Raw genomic sequence first — 25410 nt, 5'->3', positions numbered from 1 at the left:
TGATATGCGTTTACTTTTCTGCATTGGCTAGAGGTATAGGGGGAGGGTTGAGACCTCATAAATATGTTTAACCCCGCCGCATTTTTGCGCCTGTCCCAAGTCAGGAGCCTCTGGTCTTTGTTAGTCTTGTATTATTTCAATTTTAGTTTCTTGTGTACAATTTGGAAATTAGTATGGCGTTCATTATCACTGAACTAGTATATATTTGTTTAGGGGACAGCTGAAGGACGCCTCCGTGTGCGGGAATTTCTCGTTGCATTGAAGACCTGTTGGTGACCTACTGCTGTTGTTTTTTCTATGGTCGGGTTGTTGTCTCTTTGATACATTCCCCATTTCCATTCTCAATTTTAATTTATATTCTCATGTCCATTTGAGTCTTTATACTCAGTCACTGTGTTACATTGTCACCATATTATTCATTTAGTAGTTACTATGTACTGATTGATTCCATCCCATGAGGGGATATTGTTATTGACCTTCGCATCTAAGTGTGAGGGTTTTTTGTTAACAACTTTTTGATATTGTAATAAATAGAATCCAAAACCTGAGAAGTGTTTTATTTGTGTCAACTAAAGCCAAGAAAACCACTCGACTGCACACATTCTCAGGTTGTGTACTGCAACTGTGTCAAGTTGCACTTACCAGAAATATGGACAGACAGATAGATAAACAGACTGACTGACGGAAAGGTGATTCCTATATACCCCCAGGTGGGCTAAAGCTGTATTCAAATAAATTCACCATTACATCATCTCATCTGTTTCAGTCACAGTAATGAATATGATGAAGAAATGACATATAACAATGATGTTTATCGTTTATATAAAGTAACACATAAATTATAATTGAAGATCAAAGTAAAGTTATACCTTAAAATAAGATAATTCAATTTAACAATGATGTTTTGTTTGTGCAGGTTTGGTAAATATTTTGAATTTTATAAAACAAAACATTTTGATTCACAAAAAAATAATATAGAAAAGCTAGTGAAATAAAAAACTACAAAAATGAATATTACTTTTTCCTTATTAAGTGAGCAATTTTATTACTTTAAAAAATACTGAGGTCAAAATCTAAGAACAGCCACAATTTAAAAATACACGCCCTTTTCGGCCTAGCCAAGATCAGATGTGCATTTTGTGTTTCACATGAAGTCAAAAATGAGTATCACTTCAGGGAAAAACTCTTTTATATTTTGGTTCAAAAATGGTTTAAATTATGAAAAATTGCTATCGTTAGGCTAACACTGGAAGCATTTTATATAATTACATGCAGTTTTTGGAAGAAATATTTAATATTTTTATTACATAAATGGTGTTTAAAAACTGTATAACTTTCTTTAATGGTTGGCTTCAAGACATGGTCACCAGTGTCAGATTTTTGGTCAATGACAAAGACAACAAAATATGTTTAGAATTATTGAATATCAAACATTTTAAGGATGTATTCTTCTGACTTTTCAGTCTCGTTCAGTCTCGTTGAAATCTCGTTCTTGAATTATTTCCAAAACATGTGATAGAAGTGAAAAATATCAATGAATTTTAAAAATCTTAAAAGCAAACATAAATCTGTTAAAAAATTGTGTATTTACAATGAATGGTTTTTGCGTAATCCAATTTTCAAATTTTACAACCAATCAAGTCAGTATTTTTAGCCAAAATTTTGAGTAAATGGGTGAGGGATACAAAAAATGATTTTACAAGAATCATGTACATCCCATATCATTTTGGTCTTTTCAAATTTCTTTGATATGTCTTTTTTCATTCATTTATAACAAAAAAGTTTAAATAATATGCATTTTGTTCTTAAAACTGAGAAAAATCACAAAAATACAAAATTGACAGCATGGTAAATTTTACACAAAAAAGCGTCAAAATATGATAAAACTTTCTTATATTAACACCTACCTATAGTTTTTGTAAGTAAAATTTATTCAGATTGGTCCACTTCATCTTTATAGAAAGTATGAGAAAAAGTTTAATTGTGGAACTGTCATTTTTTTCATGATAATAGCCCAAAAATAGGTAAAAATCGATGAAAAATGGGAAAATCATTAAAATCGGGCATTTTCAAAGGGCCGTAGCAAAAAAAGAAGTGCACCACCATATGATTTTTTCTTCACCAATTATTTTGTTACAGTCTTATAAACCAAAAAATCAGGTTAAGAAAAAAAGTTTAATTCAAGAAATTTTTGGCTCCTCAGAGGTGTACATCCTTAATTGAAAAAAAAAATGACAAGAACATGTTTAACTCACAGTTATTTCAAACAACAGTAGCTTTCTTTGATCATTAATCTTATCTGATAAAACTGTATCTAAAATTATCTATAAATAACAAAACTTCCAAAAAAAAACTTTCTTTTGGTGTATAGAACATTAAAATAACTTGATGCATATTCTTACAATAAACAATCAAACTTAGCAATACAATTTATATGTTTTGTCTACGGACAAGACATTGTATTCATATTTAATGAAATGCATTATTAAAACCTAATTTTGATATAGCTGAAAGTGTTCTCTTGAAAAAAAAAAAACATACATTTTATCAGGTTTATCTATCAAATGATGCTTAACTTCCAGGAAAATGGAAACAAATACCTTTTGATAATGTCTACGGACAAGACATTTTATTGATATTCAATTAAATGCTTTCAAAGATGATTGTTAAAGTTAAGATTAAAAGTTACTAATTAAATTTTAAGCTGTGTTTTTTAAATTTTGGAAAATATAAAAATGTACCCATAATTCTTTACATATCTCAATAATTTACCGATTAAGCAAAACTGAAGACACATTCTTTTAACTGAAATCCATATATCTGACTGCTTAAAACAATCAAACTATTATTAAAACTCAATTTTGACATAGTTGAATGTGTTCTCTTTAAAAAATAACATACATTTTACCTATCAAATTAGGCTGAAATCAAGGAAATTGGATACAAATATATTGTGGTAATGTCTACGGACAAGACAATTTCAGTTAAAAAAGAAATCTGTTAGAATTAATTGTGACTATATTCATGTTGAAAATACTGAGTTTTAATTTGAATAGATAACTTTCATCACCTATAAATAAGATTTAAGGTCCATAGCAGACAAACAAAATCCATTTAAAACATAAAACTATTCACATCAAATCTTCATTCTTTAACATGTATACAAGACATAATGATGAGTATCAATCCTCCTCCTCATCATCATCATCATCCTCATCCATAACATCATCATCATCACCAACAAAGTTGTCGCCACTACCATCCAATTCATTGTTTTCATAATTCTCAATTTCCTGTAGTATAATTTCCAATTCCTCTTCATAGGGTTTATTGGTTGAATTGGACATATGAATGATTAACTGGTCATGGACAGTATTAGGCACAGTTTGAAAATCTGTTACAAGATCTTCAAAAAGACGGAAGCAATTATTGAATAATGATTCTATATTGAAATGTTTCAATGACAGGTACTGCATCATTCCTAAATTGTAGCGTGTTTGTTCCTGAGATATCAAACTATCAATAGATCTAGTTATCTCACTGCTTTGGTATGATATATAGTTAAAGAAGTCTGTAATTTCTTTGAGGATCATTTTGTATTCATCAGCTGCATGTTCATACAAAGATTTTGATTGTACAGCTTTTTGTTGTTTTTCTGAAAGCTTCCTCAAATCAAGTTGGCTAAAAATTTCTGAAGCTGGAGTCAAAAACATTTGAAAATGGTTTTCCTCATTTACAACAACATTGTAATTCTCAACCTCTTTCTTTATCTTATTCAAATTGATGGTAAACTGTTTGCTGACTCGTATACCAATAGCTTGTCCATCTGAAAAAAAGATTTGATAATTTTAGCAAAACAATAACTTGAGTAGTGTTGTTCCGATGATCGGAATAAGTCGGAAATCAGTTGGTTGGGACTGGCGATGTCGATAATCGATTGGGATGTTGTTCAATCGATTGTCGTTAAAGTTTCCGGACTTTTAACTTGTCAACTTCCGGTCCGTTTACGGTTTGCATTTTATATGCGCAGTCAAACAAATAATAACAAAAAATACCCGGTCGATGACAATAACAATGTCAAACTTCCTATAATTAAAGACAACCAATTTCCTTCTTTATAAACGTGACAAAGGCATTGACTATACATATTTGCAGATTGATGGAATGTTATTTAAGATTAATAACTTTGTATGAAATACATTCTTTCAATACCGGTACTTGTTACTTGAGAGCGTACAAATCATTCTGATTTTAGACAAAATAATTTCTTTGCTTCATTAGAACGTGTTGCAAATTGCTTTTATTAATATTTTATTCATTTGTAGCATAAAAAAAACGTCATATACATGTATTCCTTTCCAAATTGCTTGCCAAACATCGTTTATTTTTGTAAATTTTCCGAAATTTGTCCGCCATTTATACATTGTTATAAATATAAGAATCACGAATCGGATACGGTTCAACTATGTAATAATTCTGCATTCTTGCAATTATAAGTTCAGACGCACGAATGACACAATTGACAGAAAATAATTATCACAAAAGTGAGAAAAAAAAAGCATTCTACACGAATTAACAGACATTGGCTTAATTCCCTTTGTTTATACTGTATATATTATAATGCAAATGCATTGTTTTATTTTTTTCTGTTAATTTTAAATTTCTTAAAATTAAAACTTTATATATCTTTTCTAAATTAGAAGCATTCAAATGTTTATACAGCTATGTTATTGAAATTGTATTGTGAGTTAATTACACCACTGAAATTTAGAAATGTTAGTGTCACTGTTGGTAATTAATGTTGTAATTATGAGATAAAATATCTTCAATATGAATCTTGATTCTTATCAATTCATTGTTTTAACTGCTAAATAAATAGTTATCAAAGGTACCAGGATTATAATTTAGTACGCCAGAATATGAAAAGGAAACAAAAGATCAAATATGAATATATAAACTCTGCAATGATATGGAATATTCACATTAGACATGTACAATGAGACTAAATGCATGATTTCATTTAAACAAAAGGGCAAGGTATTATGATGCGATTATAACCTATAGTCGGTTGGTTGCTGTCAACCGATTGTAATAGATAATCGGTTGGTAATTTCAACCGATTATCCAACACTAAACTTGAGCCCAATCAAATAGAATTGCTACATTTGAAACCCTGAATAATAAGGCAAGTGTTTATAACAGTGGACATATCATATTAATAGAATACATACATCTTGCCATTGGACCTATTAAAATTCAACATTTTAAAACAGACCAATTTTTGCAACTGATATTTAGTAATTCACAAGAACTGCAAGGTGTTGTTACACAATAGCTTTGAAAGTGACCTGTATCATGTATGCCTTTTCAGTACTCCCCTTTTTTTAAATGTTAAAAATGATTAATTATTCAAACATTTTTCTTGTATTACCGGTTACTGTAAATTTAGAAATTATTGCGTGCAATTGTTATTGCGATTTTATCATTTAAGACTATAATGAAATTTTAATTTTTGTGTCATGAAAAAAAAAAATACTGTTTAATTCACATAAAATTTTCAAAATGAGAGTTTAAATTATGGCGATTATAACCCCGTCCGATTTTTTTGCAATTAAAAACAGCGCAACAATTTCTGAATTTACAGTATCATTCTGTTATTCACGCCTGAAGACCGATGTGATCTATCCATTGATAATTTTTTTTTTCTCTGCATATTGAATTTTTATAGTGTTTTGCACGTTACAGCTAATGTTATATTCATATATTAATTATTGGTTGGAATTCATATAGGGGTAGTGGTATATAATTTCCAATAAAACAGACACCTGTAGTGATTAAATAATGAAAACCTTGTCCCAATCTTGTTTTGAAACATGTGGTTTAAATATAATATAATATAAATTTTGTTTATTAAAGTGTCACATATTCAGATAGATGTTAGATGTTTCTTTTTTTTATGGCTTGGAATTACATAATAGCGAATTATTGTTTGATTGGTTTTCATTGTTTAATTAATAAACATATATATTTTATCTATATTTTATTGAAGATGTGAAATAATGACAGTTAATTGCTTTTTTCCCTAGACAGTCTAGGGTTTTGTGAGCATTGCAATAAAAGTATATGCATTTGAAAAACCATACCTGCATATTTTCTCATTAGACTAGACAAATATTGGCGGTCAGTCGCAAGCTCTTTTAACTTGACCAAGCTGGAATATATTCTCTTTTTCCTGGCTGATTGGAAAATTTGCTGTTGTCTCTCTGATGAAAGTTCAAGATCTTTGAAACTTGATTTTTTCTTTAACTTTGTACAGCTCTACAGATAGTCTGAAGAGAGAAAAAAAACAACATCAAATTTGATACACATTTCATATCAAAAACATTTTTACAACATATTTAACCTATCAACCAGTAATAAACCTATCAACCAGTAATAAAATTATGTAAAAAAAAATTTTTTTACTTTCAAATCAACTGATTGAAAAAATAATCAGTAGAAATTCTGTTTGGCCTGGCCTAAAAAAAATACTACTACTAACTACTCAAGTTACTAATAGACAATCAAATTTTTGACGTATGAATGGATGGGTGGAATGACATACAGAGGTAGAACTTACTACCTCTCCACAGCTGTACCACAGGTGCTAAAAAATAATTATGAGATGGTTTGCCAACAATATGAATTAAATCTGCATTGATGGTTAAAATTTACAAGTTTAAGAACATATTTTACCTTTCAATGCATCTTTCTAATTCCATTTTTTCATCCTCTGTATCAGTTAACTCGAACAATTGCCTGTAAAACATACAAATATATAAAAAAAATTATGCCGAATTAAATTTCATTCATCAAAGCAAATAATAAAAGTGGTATAAGTTGTATCATTATATTAAGCCTCATAAATAAAGTATTTTCTATCAATTTTAATATTTTTTTAGAATGTTTAGATTTTTTATTTACATCTACTTATAGTACATCACTGAAGGACTTTTATGATATGTTTGTGAGTGACTTGGTCCAGTTTATACACCAACAAATTCCTTTAAAAAGGCGTTTAATCCTCATAATTCTTTATTATTGGAGATAAGGAATACATTTTCCACACTCGTTACCTCTATCCCACGTGAATTGAATATTTATGTCATTGAATATGCCTGGCGCATGAATATATTTGTTGGTTAACTCAATTGGTGTACTCAATGAAATTTTCTATCTGATAAAAAGTAAACTGCAAAAACTTTTATCATTCAAATGAATGTTTTAGTGTATTATTTTATTCAACAATTAACATGCAGTGAAAATAAATTTGATAACGTCTGTGTTTTGATCGCTGTCATCTGGTTTACATTGGTTACGAAAAGAAGTTCTTTCAACGTCATCTATGGAAAAATAACCAATGTCTAGATCAACCACCAGAATTTCTCTCGACCAATCATATCAGTGTATTCCCTAATATGCAAATCATATAAGAATTAAAAGAAAATAAACTCACTTTTTAGAATCAATCTGCTTTAAACATTCAACATACTCTTCATCTGCATTCAGATACAGGGCTAAAAATAAAAAGAATTATTATTCCCTAATTCTAGAAGAGAGAAATGATAATTTTCAAATTTGAACATTATATCCAAATTGAAATAGAAATTTATAACAATTTATGGGTTATCATGGGTTACTATTTGTTGTAACAGATCACTTCCCCAGGACTTATTGGTAGCAAGATTGAATTAGTCCTGTTTGAATAACTAATAGTCCACCAAAACTGATGATGCATACTAAAATATTTATCATACCTGTCATAAAAAAGTCACTCGTAAAATCTGGGAAATATAACGATTAAGTGATTTTTCTAGAAAAGGTTTCAATTTATGCAATACTTCCTGTATTTTGCACATGATCAGTAGAACAAAATTATCTACAGCATGTTTTCAAAGAATGATACTGATATTTTGTTGCCAAAATTCATGTTTTTTTTCAAATAAAATTAGCCAATCTATGTATTGCTTCTTGTTATCCAAAAAGTAATGAAAGTTAGGAAGGGATTTCCACTTTCTATTTTATTAAGAATTTATTGTACTAGTCTGTCAGGCATTTGGATTACAAGTTTTGACTGCCCAAGTTGTAAATATCTTCGTCCAGGACATCAGGCTAGTATATTTCTGGTTATACAAGTGGAAATTTTAACAGCCTTAATTCATACATCAGCAAAACAATAACTGTTTTCAGTAAATTTACATAGAAAGTTGATTTGAAATCCTTCCATGTTTGAAAGAGTTGTGACATTGAAAAGATCTATGGACAGTATGACAGACAGGTTGAATTATTATCTGATGTGACTCTTAAAACGAAACTTGATGTGGTTTGGGGGAGATAAATATAAAAGGGTTAGTCATTTTCTAAATTGCCTATATCAAATGCTACCTTTGCTATTTTTTTTGCTGCACTGTGATTTCCAATCTCCCTTCCAGGATTCAATCACTTCTATTGGTTCTGAAAAAAGAAAATTTCTGTTAAGTAATATATTTGAATAAATCAAAATCAAGCAAGTATTTTATTCAATTAACGTAATGATTAAATACTGTTAGCCCTACAGTACAAAGAGAAAAAGACTTGTCACCATACCCAGACACATTACTCTGACTCCAAGCCAACCAGTTTTTGCTCTAATTCCCTAATGCTGTGTGCTCGAGGGAGAAGCAGCAAATATCAATTTTCAATAACTCTAGAATAAGGAAAGCAATACTTGTCAAAATCAAACTTGATATTCATTTTATCACTAAATACATCCTAATAAATTTAAATGTGATATTTCTTAAGTTCTACTTAGTCACCTCCAAATTCAACAAGAATTTCTGAAATAATAGCATCATTGTCCTGCATAACTTTATCACACTTTTTCAGTTTCTCTGCCATTCTGCTACCTGAAAAACAAATGTCAGTTAACAAAAAGAGGTATAAAGCCTGAATAAGACATTATAAGTGTTCTAAAACAATTGTGTATCAGATGGAACGTGCCCTCAATTTTGGGCTAACTAGAACATTGCATATCATAGAAAACACAAGGCACTTTATCAACTATATAGTCATGTTACTATTTGAATTTTAGGTTACACTGAGCCAATAAATTCTAAACCCTATTTTACTTCCTGAGTCCATTGACTGGTCAAATATCTAATACCTAATCATAATCAAAGCACCAAAGGGTGCTATAGGCAGTTAATCAAAAACCCAAAGGCAAAGTTCAGATAAATAGTGTAAAAAATTAGTCAAAATATTTATCTAAGGCATTGTTCTCAGCTATTTCTAAAGTATCAAATAAAATGAATAATGCTTGTACAGTAATGTTTATGTTATGCAATCCTACCACTTTCAAAAGTTATTTCCAATTTATATTTATAAAGATTCAATGTCTGAGATTATACACATACACTGTCCAATGTCAGGGGAGAGTTTTTTGCCAGTTAAGATGTTTAAGCCGCCACATTATAAATGCACCTTTCCATGCATTTGAATGGGAGCATATAGTTGAAACCCCCCCCCCCCCACTTTATCAAATAGCTGGATCTGCCCCTGATACTGATAAAAAATAAATATTATTATTCAACAAATGGTGTATAACTTGAATAGTTTTACATATTAATGGTTTTGATGTTCTTAAAGATACTACTCAAGATTAGGAGTGCCAAAGGCGAAAAATATAGTTCAATGGTTTCACTTTTTTAAAGTATTTAACTGCACACCTTCCCTTATTACTGTCATTATACTTTGAATCAATTTGTTTAGGATGAAAAACATTAAAACTTGGGATGCGTTTTAAAGGAAACTAAAACAATATCAAGACATAAATTTCATACAGCTATACAATTTGACGCAAATTGATACATCAAAAGCAAAGTTTGCTAACTGTCACTTAAATACTAAGAACTTCTGTATGTACACGTATCAGTGGAGGACATAATTTCGTTCATCAAAAATGTGTCGGACTTTAAAAAAACACTTACTGAATTTGTAGAAATTGTCATTGTAAATAAAAAATTACAGTAAATAAATTGTATGTAATAAATGTATGTATTGTAAATATAAAATAAATGTCTTCAACTTTTATTATTAGCACATATTTCTAGTCCCATCGTACATTACTGTTTTTCATGTAACAATAACGCAATGTATAGCCTCAATAATTATTGTTACATTCGTAATTAAACAGGTCCTTACCCAAACATGCATTCCGGCATTTAGTCTCCAATGTAACAGTAATATTCTTTATTATTGTTACATTTACATGTAACCGTAGCTAGTGCCATTTTATTAACGTCTCAAATTATAACTGAATTAAAATATCTTGATTACGGTTTAACTGTCTTCAATTACTAATATCATTATAAAAAAACATTTATTTAAACTTTAAATAACTGTAATAGTAGGAATTAAGAAAAACTTGTTTGTAACTTCAACTTGTTGAAAACATAAACGTTTCTCGAGCCTCGTTAGTCGTTATAACCTTTTTATCGTATCATGCGATTTCTTTTCACATTATTTTCATGGGGAAATCGTTTACCAGCATAAAGTTGCTGAAGGAACCGCATAGAACTGATTCAAGAACACTTAACGAGTGTTTAAATGTGAAAAATTATAAAAAGAAACATTATAACAAAAAAGTCGTATTTTTCTGTACCGGAAATCGAAAAGTCCTTGAAAATCAAAAACAATTACGGTGTGATACGCGTCACAGATTCGGACTTAATATTTTACAGAATATGCGACTTTGTAAGTTAAATAATGCCGTCCTTTAGAAAACAGTTATTAAAGTTTTAATCTCAATATTTATTGAAGCACATTGAGGTAAATCAAAGCACGTGTAGCATTATGTTACATTGTAACACCAAAGCGAAACAATCTTAAAATGACCTTGACATTGACCAATCAGAAAACTACAATAACAACAACTTTATTTGACAAGCATGAAGGAGGTCATTTGCGAGATAACGGAATAATATTAACAAGAATACAAATGAGCATACATTTGAGATTACTGAATTAAGATGATTTAAATAATCTCAATCATTTCAGACAAAAAACGAATAAAATGATTAATAATAAAGTACCTATGTATCATCAGAATCCTCCCAATTTAAAAGGTACGTAAATTCCGTTTTCTATGTAATTTGAAATTACCGCCAATTTATATCAGCTGATTAATAGACTACTGACGTATGTAATTATACGTATCGATAACAAACAATATTCCTACGACTTTTGCCATTTGGGAAATGTAAACGACTCATCTTTATAGAATTTCGGCGATCAAATATTTCATACAATTGTTCTTTGACATCTTAACCAACAGCACAGGGAATAAAAAACTATAGAAGGATTTCTATCGAGCACTACTTCCTGTGTGCAACTTCAAAACTTTTGGGAAAATCGACATCCATTTAACGTTTTTATGGTAATATTTTTTTTATTCCAGAATAAAAAGTATGAAAAAAGTGTCCAATTAGTTATAAATAACATGATAGCCAGCCAGATAATAAAAGTGGCACATATTTCAGCATTTATTGGGTAGCACATCAATCTAGGGTGCTCGCATAAAGCAGCTTATATATATATAACTGCTTAAAAACTGGTCAAGATATGAAATGGATGAAATAAAAGGTAAATCAACATGAAACTGTCCTTTTATATGCAATTCTGTCTTACAATTTAGAAATATTATATTTAAAAGGCATCCATCACCATCCATCCAAGCTAATACATATATATGTGATTGGTAAGACCATAAGCCCTTAACCATTAAAATTTCTTTTTAAAATTATCCACTACAACATATATTTTAGCAAAACTAGAACTTTCTTATGATGGATATAGTATGGTTTATCAGTATGACATACCTATACCCCATATTTGTTTTTCTGTATGGTGCAGCATAGCTTCTGTTAACAGGTCCTGCCTGTTACTTATGGTCATTTCCTTTGTTATTTTACGGAAGCCTCTCAAGTATGACCATAATCTTTCAATTCCTTCTCCATGGGTCATACCTGTTGAATCTGCAAATCTTTGGCCATATGTAAGCTGAAGAAAGCGAAATCAGGAAATGTTTTTGATTGACTACATATAGTTAAATTTCTTAAATTGTATAAACAAATTTTATCCCCGGCTAAGTATATATCTAGGATTTTGATTGGTTAACGCACGTCGTTACAAAACCCATAGCCCCTGGGTGTTGCTAACCCATATCCCTTGACGTTGCTAACCATTATCCCGGGGATAAGTTTTCCTTAGTTCCATGATTGCTCCTTGTGAAATATTGAATTCTGTAGATTATCTGTGATGTTTGTAATTACATATTTAATTCATTTACAATTTTGTCCTATTTTGCCAATCATTTACACTCATTTCATTAAATGCATCACTTGACTGCCACATTTTCAAAGAATGGGACTACTGACCTAGCTATGCAAATGACCCATGTTGATTTCCATATCTACGGATATGAACGTAGATAACTTATAATATTCACTGATATCTTTATATATCCTCTTTATAGCTTGTTGTTCGGTGTGAGCCAAGGCTCCGTGTTGAAGGCCGTATAATTGACCTATAATTTTTTACTTTTATAAATTGTTATTTGGATGGAGAGTTGTCTCATTGGCACTTATACATTATCTTCCTATACCTATCTAAGATAAAACAAAATATTTTTATTAAGTTCTAAAGTTATTTGTTCAAGTTTTGAGTTTGAGTCAAGCAGGTTAACATGAGGATAGTGGGTTTTAATTGCATTTATAAGGGAATTTCTAATATTTAATATTATTTCTGATTTGACAAATAAGGAAAATGTGTATATGTATAGTCTTCCAATTAAATTTTTTTTTTAAGTTTACCAAAAAGGTAAAATTTTGAACTGTTAACTATATTTGAAAGTTTTTCAAGAGAGATTTTCACGATTTCGAAAATTACCTGACATACTGTATTGTGCACAAAACTATGAAAGACTGGCACAGCAAAAGAACACTTTTCTAATAGATCATTGTTATTGGTTTTCTGAAAATAGAAAATTTTTGTTAATAATACAAAGTGTTAAATAGATAATCTTTTCATTACGATGTATATAAAATTTAAGTCAATCAAAACACTTGGTTTTAGTTCAATCAAACTCATCAGAATGGTTCAAGTTAAAAACGCATAAACATTTGCTTTAAATCATACTTTTTCTCTACATTTATGCAGTTGTTTTACTACAACTGGACAAACTTTCATTAAAAATCATTCATATGGACAGACACAAACAGAATGAATCATATACTCATAAAAAATGGTGATAAGGTATTATAAACTTCCAAGTCTCCATAGTGGGTGTTCAATAATCGCACATTCTTGTATTTCATTGAAATGTTCATCAAGATAAATCAGGGTATTGAATAAGAATATAGTTACCTGTAAATGTTTATGTAACATGCAAGCAATATCATACATGACAACCAAATGATCATTAGGTCTATTCTCCAATACACATTTCAAAATGTAAACTGGATAACTCAACCTGAAAACACATTTATGATATAGTATATGGAAGATCAACATGACAATGCATAGTTTCTTATTTATTGTAGTTTTAAATGCATATTTTTTTTTTTAACACTAATCAGATAGATCTTACAAACAAACAGTTCAAGAATCAAGGTACAAGTATGACATGTATGATAAAAATTTAAAAAATGTATAAAATAGCTTAAATGATTTGTTAAAACCGCTGTCTACTTGAATTGAATCATTGAAAGAAATGCAGTGAACTTTTTTGACTTGATAAAGATGTGATTTCTTTGTGTGAGCAAGCTTACATAATTTTGCAACCTGTTGTTGCCTGACATGAACTTGAATGGAAAATTCAACAAAATTCACAGCAGCAAAATGTAGATCACCTCAACCTACATTTGCTGGAAAGCAAATAACTGCCTCATATTCAATAGTGAATGATCTTACAACCTTTAGTAAAAGAAACATGGTCACAGAAAGTCACTAAGGGTACTCCAATATTTTTTTTAAATTCACGGAGGTCAAGTAAAAATACCTTTCTCCATGGGCCAAATCAGCAAAATAAATAGGTATGTCATGCTTGCAGACACTACCAAATATTCCAGTGACATCTAGTTTTTTGTTTTTAACTTTTGACCTGATGACACTTCCAGCCTGGAAATTGGAACACTCCTGAAATATAAAATGAAACAAACTCTTCCAATTTACATATATAATTTATTATATTTAAGAAATAATTCATGGGGGCTTGAATATATCGTGATTTTACCACGGGTTGGCTCTTTATGACAAATATTTTACCCTGGGCTATAGCGAGGGGTAAAATATCGGCATAAAGGAACAACCCGTGTTAAAATCTAGATATATTCAAGCCCCCATGAATTATTTCGATTCTAATGAGACAAATATGGCAATTCCTTTGGATCGAAGCGCTCTAGGTGGAGGCAAATATTTGTCGTTCCCATAAATTAACGCACTTTTAGATTGGCGGTAAAGAACGTAGCAAACAGAATTAGTGACATGCTCAAACTATTTACAATAATATATTTAGATAGATTTGGATGAATTTTAATGATAATTTTTTTTACATATCTTCTCTGTATATAAAAAAGGGCTTATACCACATTTTAGTATCGTTTGTTTACGTTTCCTTGTTGTGATGATTTTCAGTATCAGAAGCGTGTATTTTCCCGTAAAATGCTTAAATTATCACGTCATCATTATATGACGTCGTGTACTTCATTCATAAACAATCATATGACGTGAAAGTACAATCGGAACAGCCCAACCAATATATTCATATTTTACCACGGGTGTGTACTCAAAGCGTTTGAAGGACGTCATGTTAGAATAGATAATGAACACCTTTGTTTACTTTATCTCTCTACCAAACAGGCACGTTTTTTATTATCAGACAGACTTATCAATGTACAAGACAGATGTTGAAAACACAATTATTGAAAGTGCTGTAACCTGTGTCTAGTATTCCATGACAGAATTTGCTGTAGAAACAATATTGAAAAATACAACCACATTAGTAATACATGTAAATGAATGTCAAATTTGATGGGTGGTTGTTATTTGGTAAAGTATGAATGAAGTATAGTACATTTAAAACTTTGTACTTTGTAGGGTGAAATTAAAAGTGCCTGTTGCCCCTTTCACTTATTTCTGGAAAAGTCCTAATAAACTTACACTATTAGTTGATTTGGTTTCAACTGCATAATCATCAATAAATTTTTTAAGATCACCATGGTCAAGAAAAAATAGATTTTTGTGTCTAGCGGACTGCCTCCCTTGATCAATTCCAGATGAACACTTGTGTACAAGGTCAAAGTTGGCATCCATAGATACTATTGATGGAGTCTGTAAAAAGATTATAACGTATGAAATTGAGAAAACAGGTAAAACAAGAGTGCATATTTTCCAGATTGTGTCCTGTTACTGTAAATTGTTATCAATATTGATAAAGCCATTAAGGAGGACTTACAGCTTATTGTCATAAATTAAAATGTTGGACTAAATCATTGCAATTATCTCCCTTGAACTATACCCGACTAGGAACATTTTCTTAATGCACATTCTCTGGAAGTTTACTGTAATTGTGTAAAGTTTGCATTACATGGTTAAGGAGTTGCACTTACAAGACCTGTTGCCACATATAAATTAAGACATTATCAATACCTAAATAGTCCTTAAACAGGTGTTGGTCTTTTATAATTTGAAATACAAAGGATAAAAATTTCATAATCAAATATTGTCACACTAGTTATCTGACCTTGATAAGTATATTTTTGACTGATTCATGTTTCAAATTGGCACAATACATTTATTCAATCATCACCTTAAGCAAACTGCAATAAAGGATGTCAAAAAGTTATAAAAAAATAAAATGTTGAGAAGATGCATTTTTAGATTATCAGATATAAATAATAACTGTTAATAACTGTTACCTTCAAACATATTGGACATTCTGTAGAAAAAGAAGATTCTGTGACATTCTTTCTGGTATTTAATGATGATCTATGATAGTTATATTCTGTGAGACAATCTCCAACAACAGAACGGTATATGTTTTTTTCCTGGAAAGGATTATGTATTTAAAATACAAGAAAATTTGAAAATTTATCAATTTCTAATAAAAGAACTTGATTTTGTAGATCACAATATATTGAACAATTAAAGCCTAGAGAGTTTGGTTGAATAAATCTTAATAGACTATCTAATATTTGCATGTCTATTAAGCATTTAAAAATTTATCTGATATTAAAGATACATTACCAAAGCATCATACAAGACATTTTAGAATTTCAGGTGAATTTTTATTAGTACTTACAGCATTGGAAATTAACTTGATATAGTTGGAGTGTAAAGCTTCTAAAGCCTCGCAAAATGATTTTGCAGGCAGGCAACATTCAAGTTGTAAAATGGATAATAACTCCATGAATCTAAGATCAAATGAAATTCTTGGATTGGTTGGTGTAGCTGGCCATAGGCTGTAACGCAGTAAGGTGACTGCTGGATCTTCACACCTACATAACTTGATTCTACATATATGTTGGGAACCTGCAAAAGGAAATAGTTTTCAAAATTGTAGACTGTGAACTGTAACACGGATGTTGCTATTTTTAAGATTAAACATTACTTTATTTTCAAGAGTAATAAACAGTTAGCTTTATCACTAACTTTCCCTGAGGCTCTCATAAACAAAATCAAACAAAATACATTGCATACATTAGTATAAAAAGTCAAGTACGATACTGTATGTTAATAACGTCCAATACAAATTATATTGATAAGATGTCATGAAAAACTAAACTAAACATAATGACATAATCAGTTTTCAATATTATTTATACAGCTAGAAGGAGCAAAAGGGGCTGTTTGTAGTATTAATCTAGCAGCTCTCACCAATCAATTCTTCCTTGTTAGTTCATTTTTTTAATGCCTTTAGTTTTAACAAAGTGGTCAAAAACACTAGTAGTATTTGTGTGTCTATCCAATTTTATATTTACCTTTTACGTCAACAGCATAAATAGTTGAAGAATACGATGTTTCACAAACATGGTCTTTCCTAGCTAATTCATTGGTCATTAGCATAGGTACATACATTGATTGCTGAAAAATATGTAGTTTACATATAAATAAAATACATAATTAATAAGTTGTGTAGTTGCATTATATTTAGGTGAAGAAAAGGGAGGTAAATAAAAGAATATTTAAACTCATTGAAAACTACTTTGACAAAACATTTAGAGATTTTGATTTTGTCAGTTATATTTATCATACAAAAAAATAAAAAGATTTCTGAACAACCATTATTGCAAAGTATAAAACTTAAAAGACTTATCACTTGCATTTTGATGCATATTAATCATGTATAAATATTTTATACAAGGACATTATTATGAGATATTTTCTCAGTGGTATACCTTCTTTCAAACATATTTTTCTTTACACAGGAAAATAACATCTCACTTTTGTTCTTTATCATAAGTTTGGTTATTCTGTCATATAATAGATGATTCAAGTAATCAAATATATATGTAACAGTAAAGTTAAAACATTTTTTTCATTTAAAATGTAAACATGATTGTTTAATAACGGTTCATTGTCAGTTGAATTTCAAATTTTATGAATAATACATTTATCCAGCAACATTAATTTATTTTCAATTCATATCATTAAATTTTTTGTTTGTAAAATTTCAAAGTATTTGATTAATAGGTCAACTTCTGATCAGTTGGGAAATTCATCTCTATTTGGTCAGAGTTAACATTATTGTCATAAATATGATTATCAAGTAAAATGAGTAATATGTATGTAGTTGTGGTACTAGTGCCCAATTTCTAATTCCAAATTTAAGGTTGAGACTGGCATGGTAACTGGTAATATAAACAAAAGATTGTTATACTAATATGTTTTCTTATACTCTAGAGTATATGACTCAAGAACCAATTTTCAATAATTAAAACCTTATATATTTTTATATGACCATACCTTCCATTGGTGTGGTTTGTGGAACAATATGTTTTTATGTATTCTCATACAGCATGTGTGACAGTAGTAGGCAGTAGGACCACAATCCTGGCAATAAATTATTTCCTGCTCTTGTGAATCACAGAAGCAGCAGGAATATGATGCTGGTGAAAATTCTTCTATTCTTGTCACCAGAAGTTTTTCTCTTAATAGGTCCCATGCTTCCATAACCTTTTTTCTCTTTTCAGAATAGGTATTATTACCTTTGGTTGTTTTCAAGGTGCAACTGCCTGAATTTTCTACAAAATACATTTTGCCCAAAACGTCATGATAATGCAAATCAATAGGTTACATAAAGTAATCCAAAACAGAACTAAAACTTCTATAGCAAGAGTGGACAAAATCAGGGTGGATAGTATTTACCATTATGAATGTATTGCATAAAACTGTAAGTCAAATAGGATACTTCATCCCATATTTATTTAATGACAATTGATTATAGCTTGATACCATCCTGAATTAGTTAAGATTGGCTAAATATTTGACTAAGCATAGGTTTCTGAATGTGTCACAACTATAAATGCCAGGTGAGCTAACCTATGGCCAGGTGCGATAAAAATGGGAGGATCACGAAAACTAGAGGATGAAATGACACATACACAATCAAATTATGAATACATAATACAATTATGAGCGACCAGCTTGTACTATAATTTTCAATGTTCAGTGGACAATAAAAATGGGTTAAAAATCTAATTTGTCATTAAATTTAGAAATAATTATTGGAGAGAAGTATTTGGGTACCCTATATGATAAATTACTGTAAAAAATTTGTTGAAAAAATGTTAATGATAAATATCAAACTCCATTTTATGCTTATTGGTAGCTACAACAAAGTCAACATGCGATTTGGCAAATGACGATAAAAAATTAAGGCTAACTTCATGATTTGAAGCTGATAGTAGCAAAAAACAAAGGTTTGATGCTTGACAATAAAAAGCACTGCTACCCTCTTATTGGACACATGTGTACTAAGTTTCAAGTGGATCAGATTTTAAGATCATCATAAACTAGGGCATAAAAACAAATAGGATTTCACATACCAATAGTTCTTCATCACATGACACAAGGTATGGAAGAACATACTAAAGTATCAATATTTATTCAAAAGTTATATATTTCCATTTAAGGTCAAGTAACAGTAAATGAACGCCGTCTAGCGGATTCCGCGAAATATTGCGACGTTTTGTATGAATTACGTCCCTTTGTTAAAATTGCACCCGGCGACTTTTCGATGGAACAACGTCAACGGTAAATTTGACGGAAAGTATGTTAATTCTATTAGAATGAACTTGTTTTTCTAAAATTAAAAATTGAAAATGAATATGAAAACAGTCCTGAAGACGATCTTCAAAATGAAAATCAGGACATAGGGTGGTAGAGTTTGTATATCTGCCGACTAGTTAAAACAAGTGTGAAAACTGTTGCTCACTACTATTTCTACATAATTGTGATGAGAAAAAACAGTGTGGTCTCGGAAGTATTCTATATGTAGTATGTCAAAACTGTCCTTTCAAAAACCCTATATTCACTGGGAAAAGACATCGTCTAGCAGAAAATAAGCAGAAGGGGTGTAAGTTTGGGACATTAATACTAAAGTTAAAACTTAGTATAATTGTACGGTGTCGGTAAGACTATAATATCTCCCATATTTTGAAAATTATCACACCAGTCGGAACATGTAAAAATATTTTCAAATTAGAGAAAACGGAAATGAACCACATAAACTAATATGTTCACGGTTGGAACAATAGTTTAATATTCATACACAGTTTTAGACTATAACAAATTAAAAATAAGCAAAAATGATGTTTCACGATCATTAATCCATCGCTACATTTTGTAATCTAACGTTGTTTTTTGTTTTTGTAATGGTGCTTTCTTTCACGTTCGCAATTTCGATGTTAAAAATAGAACACAAATCTTTAAATAGATACATGTATAAATTGTATATGGTTTGAAGATTTATACAGGGCTTAATATCCTAATAGTATTGATTCGTATGGTTGTCTTCTCAAAGGAAATTGTTATATATATATATATGGGTAAAAATTAACCGAATAAAAAAAATGTACCCTAGGTGAAAGTAGCATCTCAAATATGCAATAGAACTGTTTTGAATTCTATTTCACTCATAAAACTTGAAGGTTGAGAACGAGATTATATCGATTAAAAACATGAAATCCCGAGGTCCCGAATTTATAGAAATTTCAATCCCGCCATACCGAAATTCGAAAAAAAGAATAGCCGGATCCATAAAGGATCAATCCCGAAATCCCGTGCTGAAAAACACGCGATCCCGGAGTCCCGTTTAAGGTCCCCCCTCATTTGTGTAGATTGACTAAATAACAAAACACAATATTACCAGTCATGTCTCAGCCTGTGTGCGATTGTTTTTTTCTTGTTTTTTTTTCGGTTGGGGGGGAGGGGGAGGGGGGTTGTAGATATATCAAACATAAATATGTACATCTGTTTTTATGTCATATGTCTCAACCTCCGTTAATTTTGTTTCCTCGGAAATGTTTTTAAACGACCGAAATACACTGTACTACAAAGACTACAAATGTCTTGAGAGAAAGAGAAATTCAGAGAGAGAAGCACAATAATTTATTGTCACACATGATTAGATCTCAAAGGGAGTTGCAGAATAAGGAATACTGGCGAATGTCAAAATTGAACAAAAAAGTTTGCAAAATTATAAAGAATAACAACGGAAAATAAAATAATTACTTAATATAATAGTGTAGACCATGTACAGAATTTTACAAAATCATTAATTGAAGATTTTACAGAATAAGCGTTATATCTAAAGATAAAGAACATTAAGGTCCACACTTCATATGGACCCTTGGACAAGTAAAAATCGTTGGATTATCTCGGGTGTTGCTGGTCAGTAATGAATAAAAAATCACTGTTGTAAGTGATGCAATATATTCTTATTTTCCTGTTCCACTTATGTAACTTCGAGTTTTATTAAATTTTACATCCATCAAAGCCTTAGTTTAATTTAGTTTCCTGTCATTACTACCCCCCTTTTATTTGTCACATGTTGTGTATCATGTACTGATTCTATATATACTTCGAGCATACATATGTACACTTATGGAACAATGACCATTTAGTAAACTTTTTAAAACATTTTTGTAGACTTGTATACAATAAATTTTATACAGAACAAAAAAAGATATTAACAAAGATGTCAGTTAGTCTGCGTGTTTTACTTGTTAACTTGAAGATGTATAAATAACCACACGACACTCTTTCAAGAATTTGTAGAATCATTGATATAATGTTTGTTTATATATGCGATGTTAAGCAGCAGTATATGGACAGAACACGTTCTGTCGTGATATAGTACCAAAACACAAGCTTTTACATGTTCCGTTGCTAAAAAAATCGGGTTTTTTTTAAAAGTGGCCAAATCATATATCGAAACGGAGAAAAAGTGTAAACAGATGACTTACAAGATAGTCTAAGAGATTTATGAATTTGTTACCCACAAATGACAAAGTTCAACTATCTCTCATTAGAGCAAATATTAATAAAGATCAAAACCCTGACCACATGCAAACAGACAGCAAAGTACGTTCTAGGATTCAAACTGTAGATGTTTTGCGGAATAATTATAAACTATAAAGGGAGGCGGTCGGACAGAAGGACGGGTGGCCAGAAAATGACAGACGGACAGACGTACAGGGGTAGTTGAGGGGGCATAAAAAATATAGCTTCAATTACATCTTTTATTGCGTCAACTTGTAGACAGTAACCCTGATGATTTCTATTTTTAAGATTTTACCATTTTTGCGTTCATGTACTTACAACGTATTTTTGTCTGAATTAGTAATTGTTTTAGATATGTTTATTGATAATGAACATACATGTATCACATTTTTTACAACGTATAATTTCTTTTTAAAATGTTCCATAAAAGAGGGTCTGATTGAGGTTTACGGAATACAGAATAATGGGCAAAAATTGCAGAATAAAATGCAAAAAAGAAAAAAAAGGAAAAAGTGTATAATGAGGTGCTAAAATATAAAGAATAAAGAATATTGGTAATACTAAATAAAAATTTATGATAATTATCCAGACTCTTATGATAAAAAGAATTTATTAACCAACTATGTGCATTATTGCCAAAATTGACTGTTTATTAAAAATTACATATTTTCTGTAATGGCCCTGTTTTTCTGTAATGGCCCTGTTTTTTTCTGTAATGGCCCTGTTTTTCTGTAATGGCCCTGATTTTTCTGTAATGGCCCTGTTTTTCTGTAATGGCCCTGTTTTTCTGTATATATAAGAGTATAATACCTTTTTGTATTTTATTCAATTTAGTAACCAGCAACCAACATTAAAGAACCATATAAAGGGATCACTGTTCATCCTGTTTTTTTTAACACATATCTCTTTCTACTTAATATCTTGGATATTTGGTATATTTAAAGCTTTATAATGGTGAAGTACAAATTATTTTGTTCAAACTAAACTGTCATTAAAAGTGTAAGACAGTACATCAAGTTAGCAGCAACACATACACTTTTGTTCAGTTGGTTAATAAATGTATTAAAAAATGGGTGTTTTTATAATGGCCCTGTTATATGTCCTTGGTCAGTAATAATGACCTCGGATGTCTGTAATAGCCCTCGGCGTTGCCTCGGGCCATTACAGACTTCCTCGACCATTATTACAGACCTTGGACATATAACAGGGCCATTATAAAAACACCCATTCATTAATACCATACTATCAATACGAAACACATAATCATCGTGCATAATCAACAGGAAGAACGTTGGAAATTATTAGCATGATAACTTGACGTTATATGATAAAAATTACGACGTCACGAATTTTGATGTTTTTTTTTGTCAAAATGTTGAGTTTGCGTCGCTTCTACAGGGAAAACGAAGTCGGTGACCATACTTTTTTTTAATATTATCTAATTCGTAAGACAAAGAGGAAAAACATATTAAGTTAAAAAAAAATTCTATGGAGCGGTTCTCGTGATTTATACCAGAAACCGAAAATTGTAGAAGAAAAATATAGATTTACCCTATATATTCAATGTAATTTACTACCCTCTCGGTCCATTTTAAAAATGGATTTTTCTTGAAAACGAAGTCGGTGACATATACTTTTTTTCACATTTTCTGATGTATATTTTCAATATCTAATCGAGTTCTAAGTTTTAAAAAAATCTATGGACTAGTTTATTTACTGATCCTTGACCTTAATGTATATTAGCCAACTAATGTATCATGATGACCATGTTTAAATTATAAATAGCAAAAAATTACATATTTTACATTAATAGTAAGAGTACCTGGACATGAAAAAATAGTCTGGACAGTTCTTTTCTCATTATTTTGATAGGTCACTTCTTCTATCTTGACATCTTCAGCTACCACAGGTGTCATTCGAACATACTTGGTTTTAGTGTGTGTCCCATCAAATACAGTTCTCTTCACTTTTGGCGGTTTTCTTTTAAAATGAATTCTTTTAATCTGAAAGAATAACAAGAGTTGTAGTTGTTGTCTGTTAATCAATGTTGATATGATTCATAGATGTTTCTCGTTTTGTAAATAGATTAGACCATTGGTTTTTCTGTTTGAATTGTGTTAAGACTTGTCATGTTTGGACCCTTTATTTAATGAATGGTTATTATCTATTTTGAATTTATTGAACCATAAAACTAATTTTTGACTCTTCACATTGAATAATCCGCAAAGCGGATTATGTCAAATGTGAAGAGTCAAAAATTAGTTTTATGGTTCAATAAAATCAAAATAAATTATTGCCATTCATTATAAATAAATTTCTATCAAAAATAAGGCTCAAAGAATGTTTTATATTATTTATATAAACAATAACAACGTACAACGTACACAGTCACATGTTGGCGTATGAATACACAACGTCAGAGTGGGCGTGTCGTCATCAAAATTGACAACATTGAAAATAAAACTAATAATTTTAACCAATCAGAAGACAGTTAATACACCAAATTTATTTATATCTTGATGTTTGGTGTGAGCTCAGGCTCTGTGTTAAATGCCTGACTTTGACCTATAATTGTTTACTTTTTATACATTGTGACTTGGATTGAGAGTTGTTTCACTCATACCATATCTTCTTACTTATATTTTGTATGTATACAGTGTATTTTGAATGTTTCAAGGGACATAATTCATAATGAGGCCAAATAAAAATATATGTGTGGTTCTAATAACATACTTTTAAAAAGGAGGGTTGAATGGTCTGAAATTTTTTTCATTTGAAAAAAATAAAAAATTTTGGATTGTCAAAATCTGAATTTTATTCCGGTATTATACACTCCACTACTGGAAGTTCACCATTTTTATATGTGTTGGGTTGTAAAATAAACAGTCTTGTTATTTGCAAGTTGATTTTTTTGCATTCTGTTACCATATGTTGACTTTTAGCCATAGCAGAAAACTTCTGCTGCAAATTCAAATAACAGAAATTGATGAATTTAATTCATTGTAATTATTTGAATTCAAAGTCCTGAAAATTTGATCGTCTAAAAATTTTTTTTTAGAAATGAAAAAAAAAGTTTAGGGTCGGAACAGGTTTATACTAGGATCGGTTGGGAAACTGGAACCACACATATTTTTATTTGGCCCGAGTTCAGATTTAGGGAAAGGGAAAAAGGCTATTGAATTCATAACATAATGACTGCATGTTTGTTTTTGTTTTTTTTACAAATTTACATCTTTTCTAGCTATAGAATAGCATATATGACATGAATATTCATATTGTAAACTATGATTTAATGGTTAGATAATTAAGTGACAGAAACTGTTCCTAATATCCTCAAATGCAAGAAGCTATGGGTCACTGTGAACTGTCTAAATATGAGAAACTAATAGGTGGCAGGTTGATGAAACTTACATAAGTGAAGAGATAAATGAACCTGGTGCTCCGCAGGGTGCAGTTTTATACAACCAAAGAAGTTGAACCTTGAACAGTTGGGGCAAGTATGGACACAACAGTCAAGCTTGATACAGTTCTCAATTTGGATTTCGATAAAAATTTTGACATAATATATATGAGTTTTTGACCCTAAATAAATGTCAAAATCTTACAAATCTATTGTGCAATATTGTGCAAATAAAGATTTCTTCTTTAAGCTTTTTTCAAAAATTTGGAAAAAGCAAAGAAAATTTGTATCCAATATGAAAAGGATATTCATGAGAATATCTTGACTGGAATTTCATTGATGAAATATTTGTTTTTCCAATGCATTGATACTTTAAACCTGATGATTTTTTTTAATGAAAAAATCCTATGCAAATCAAGTGTGCAAAAAAA

The 25410-nt window shown here is 30.2% G+C and overlaps 1 protein-coding gene across 2 annotated transcripts; it reads right to left on the bottom strand.

Annotated features, from left to right (window-relative positions):
• Positions 1-1441: 1441 nt before the first annotated feature.
• On the bottom strand, positions 1442-23828 carry LOC143047151 (uncharacterized). 2 transcript variants are annotated; one of them, XM_076220107.1, is made up of 17 exons: positions 23402-23506; positions 22243-22347; positions 18040-18317; positions 17055-17157; positions 16376-16605; positions 15993-16121; positions 15235-15405; positions 14075-14211; positions 13441-13546; positions 12964-13047; positions 11895-12075; positions 8835-8924; positions 8425-8493; positions 7496-7556; positions 6736-6798; positions 6144-6329; positions 1442-3826 (listed from the first exon to the last, which is right to left on the bottom strand). In XM_076220107.1, the coding sequence occupies exons 3-16, from the start codon at positions 18244-18246 to the stop codon at positions 6275-6277; spliced, it is 1686 nt and encodes a 561-aa protein (XP_076076222.1). In that variant the 5' UTR covers positions 18247-18317; positions 22243-22347; positions 23402-23506; the 3' UTR covers positions 1442-3826; positions 6144-6274. The 2 variants fall into 2 exon arrangements, with proteins under 2 accessions (XP_076076222.1, XP_076076221.1); XM_076220106.1 differs by lacking the exon at positions 22243-22347 and having other exon boundaries at positions 23402-23828.
• Between the last annotated feature and the right edge of the window lie 1582 nt (positions 23829-25410).

Source organism: Mytilus galloprovincialis, chromosome 10 (assembly GCF_965363235.1).
Source record: "Mytilus galloprovincialis chromosome 10, xbMytGall1.hap1.1, whole genome shotgun sequence".
In the NCBI taxonomy this organism is placed as follows: domain Eukaryota; kingdom Metazoa; phylum Mollusca; class Bivalvia; order Mytilida; family Mytilidae; genus Mytilus; species Mytilus galloprovincialis.
Note: the sequence above shows the minus strand (reverse complement) of the source record. Positions and strands in the feature narration are given on the sequence as shown.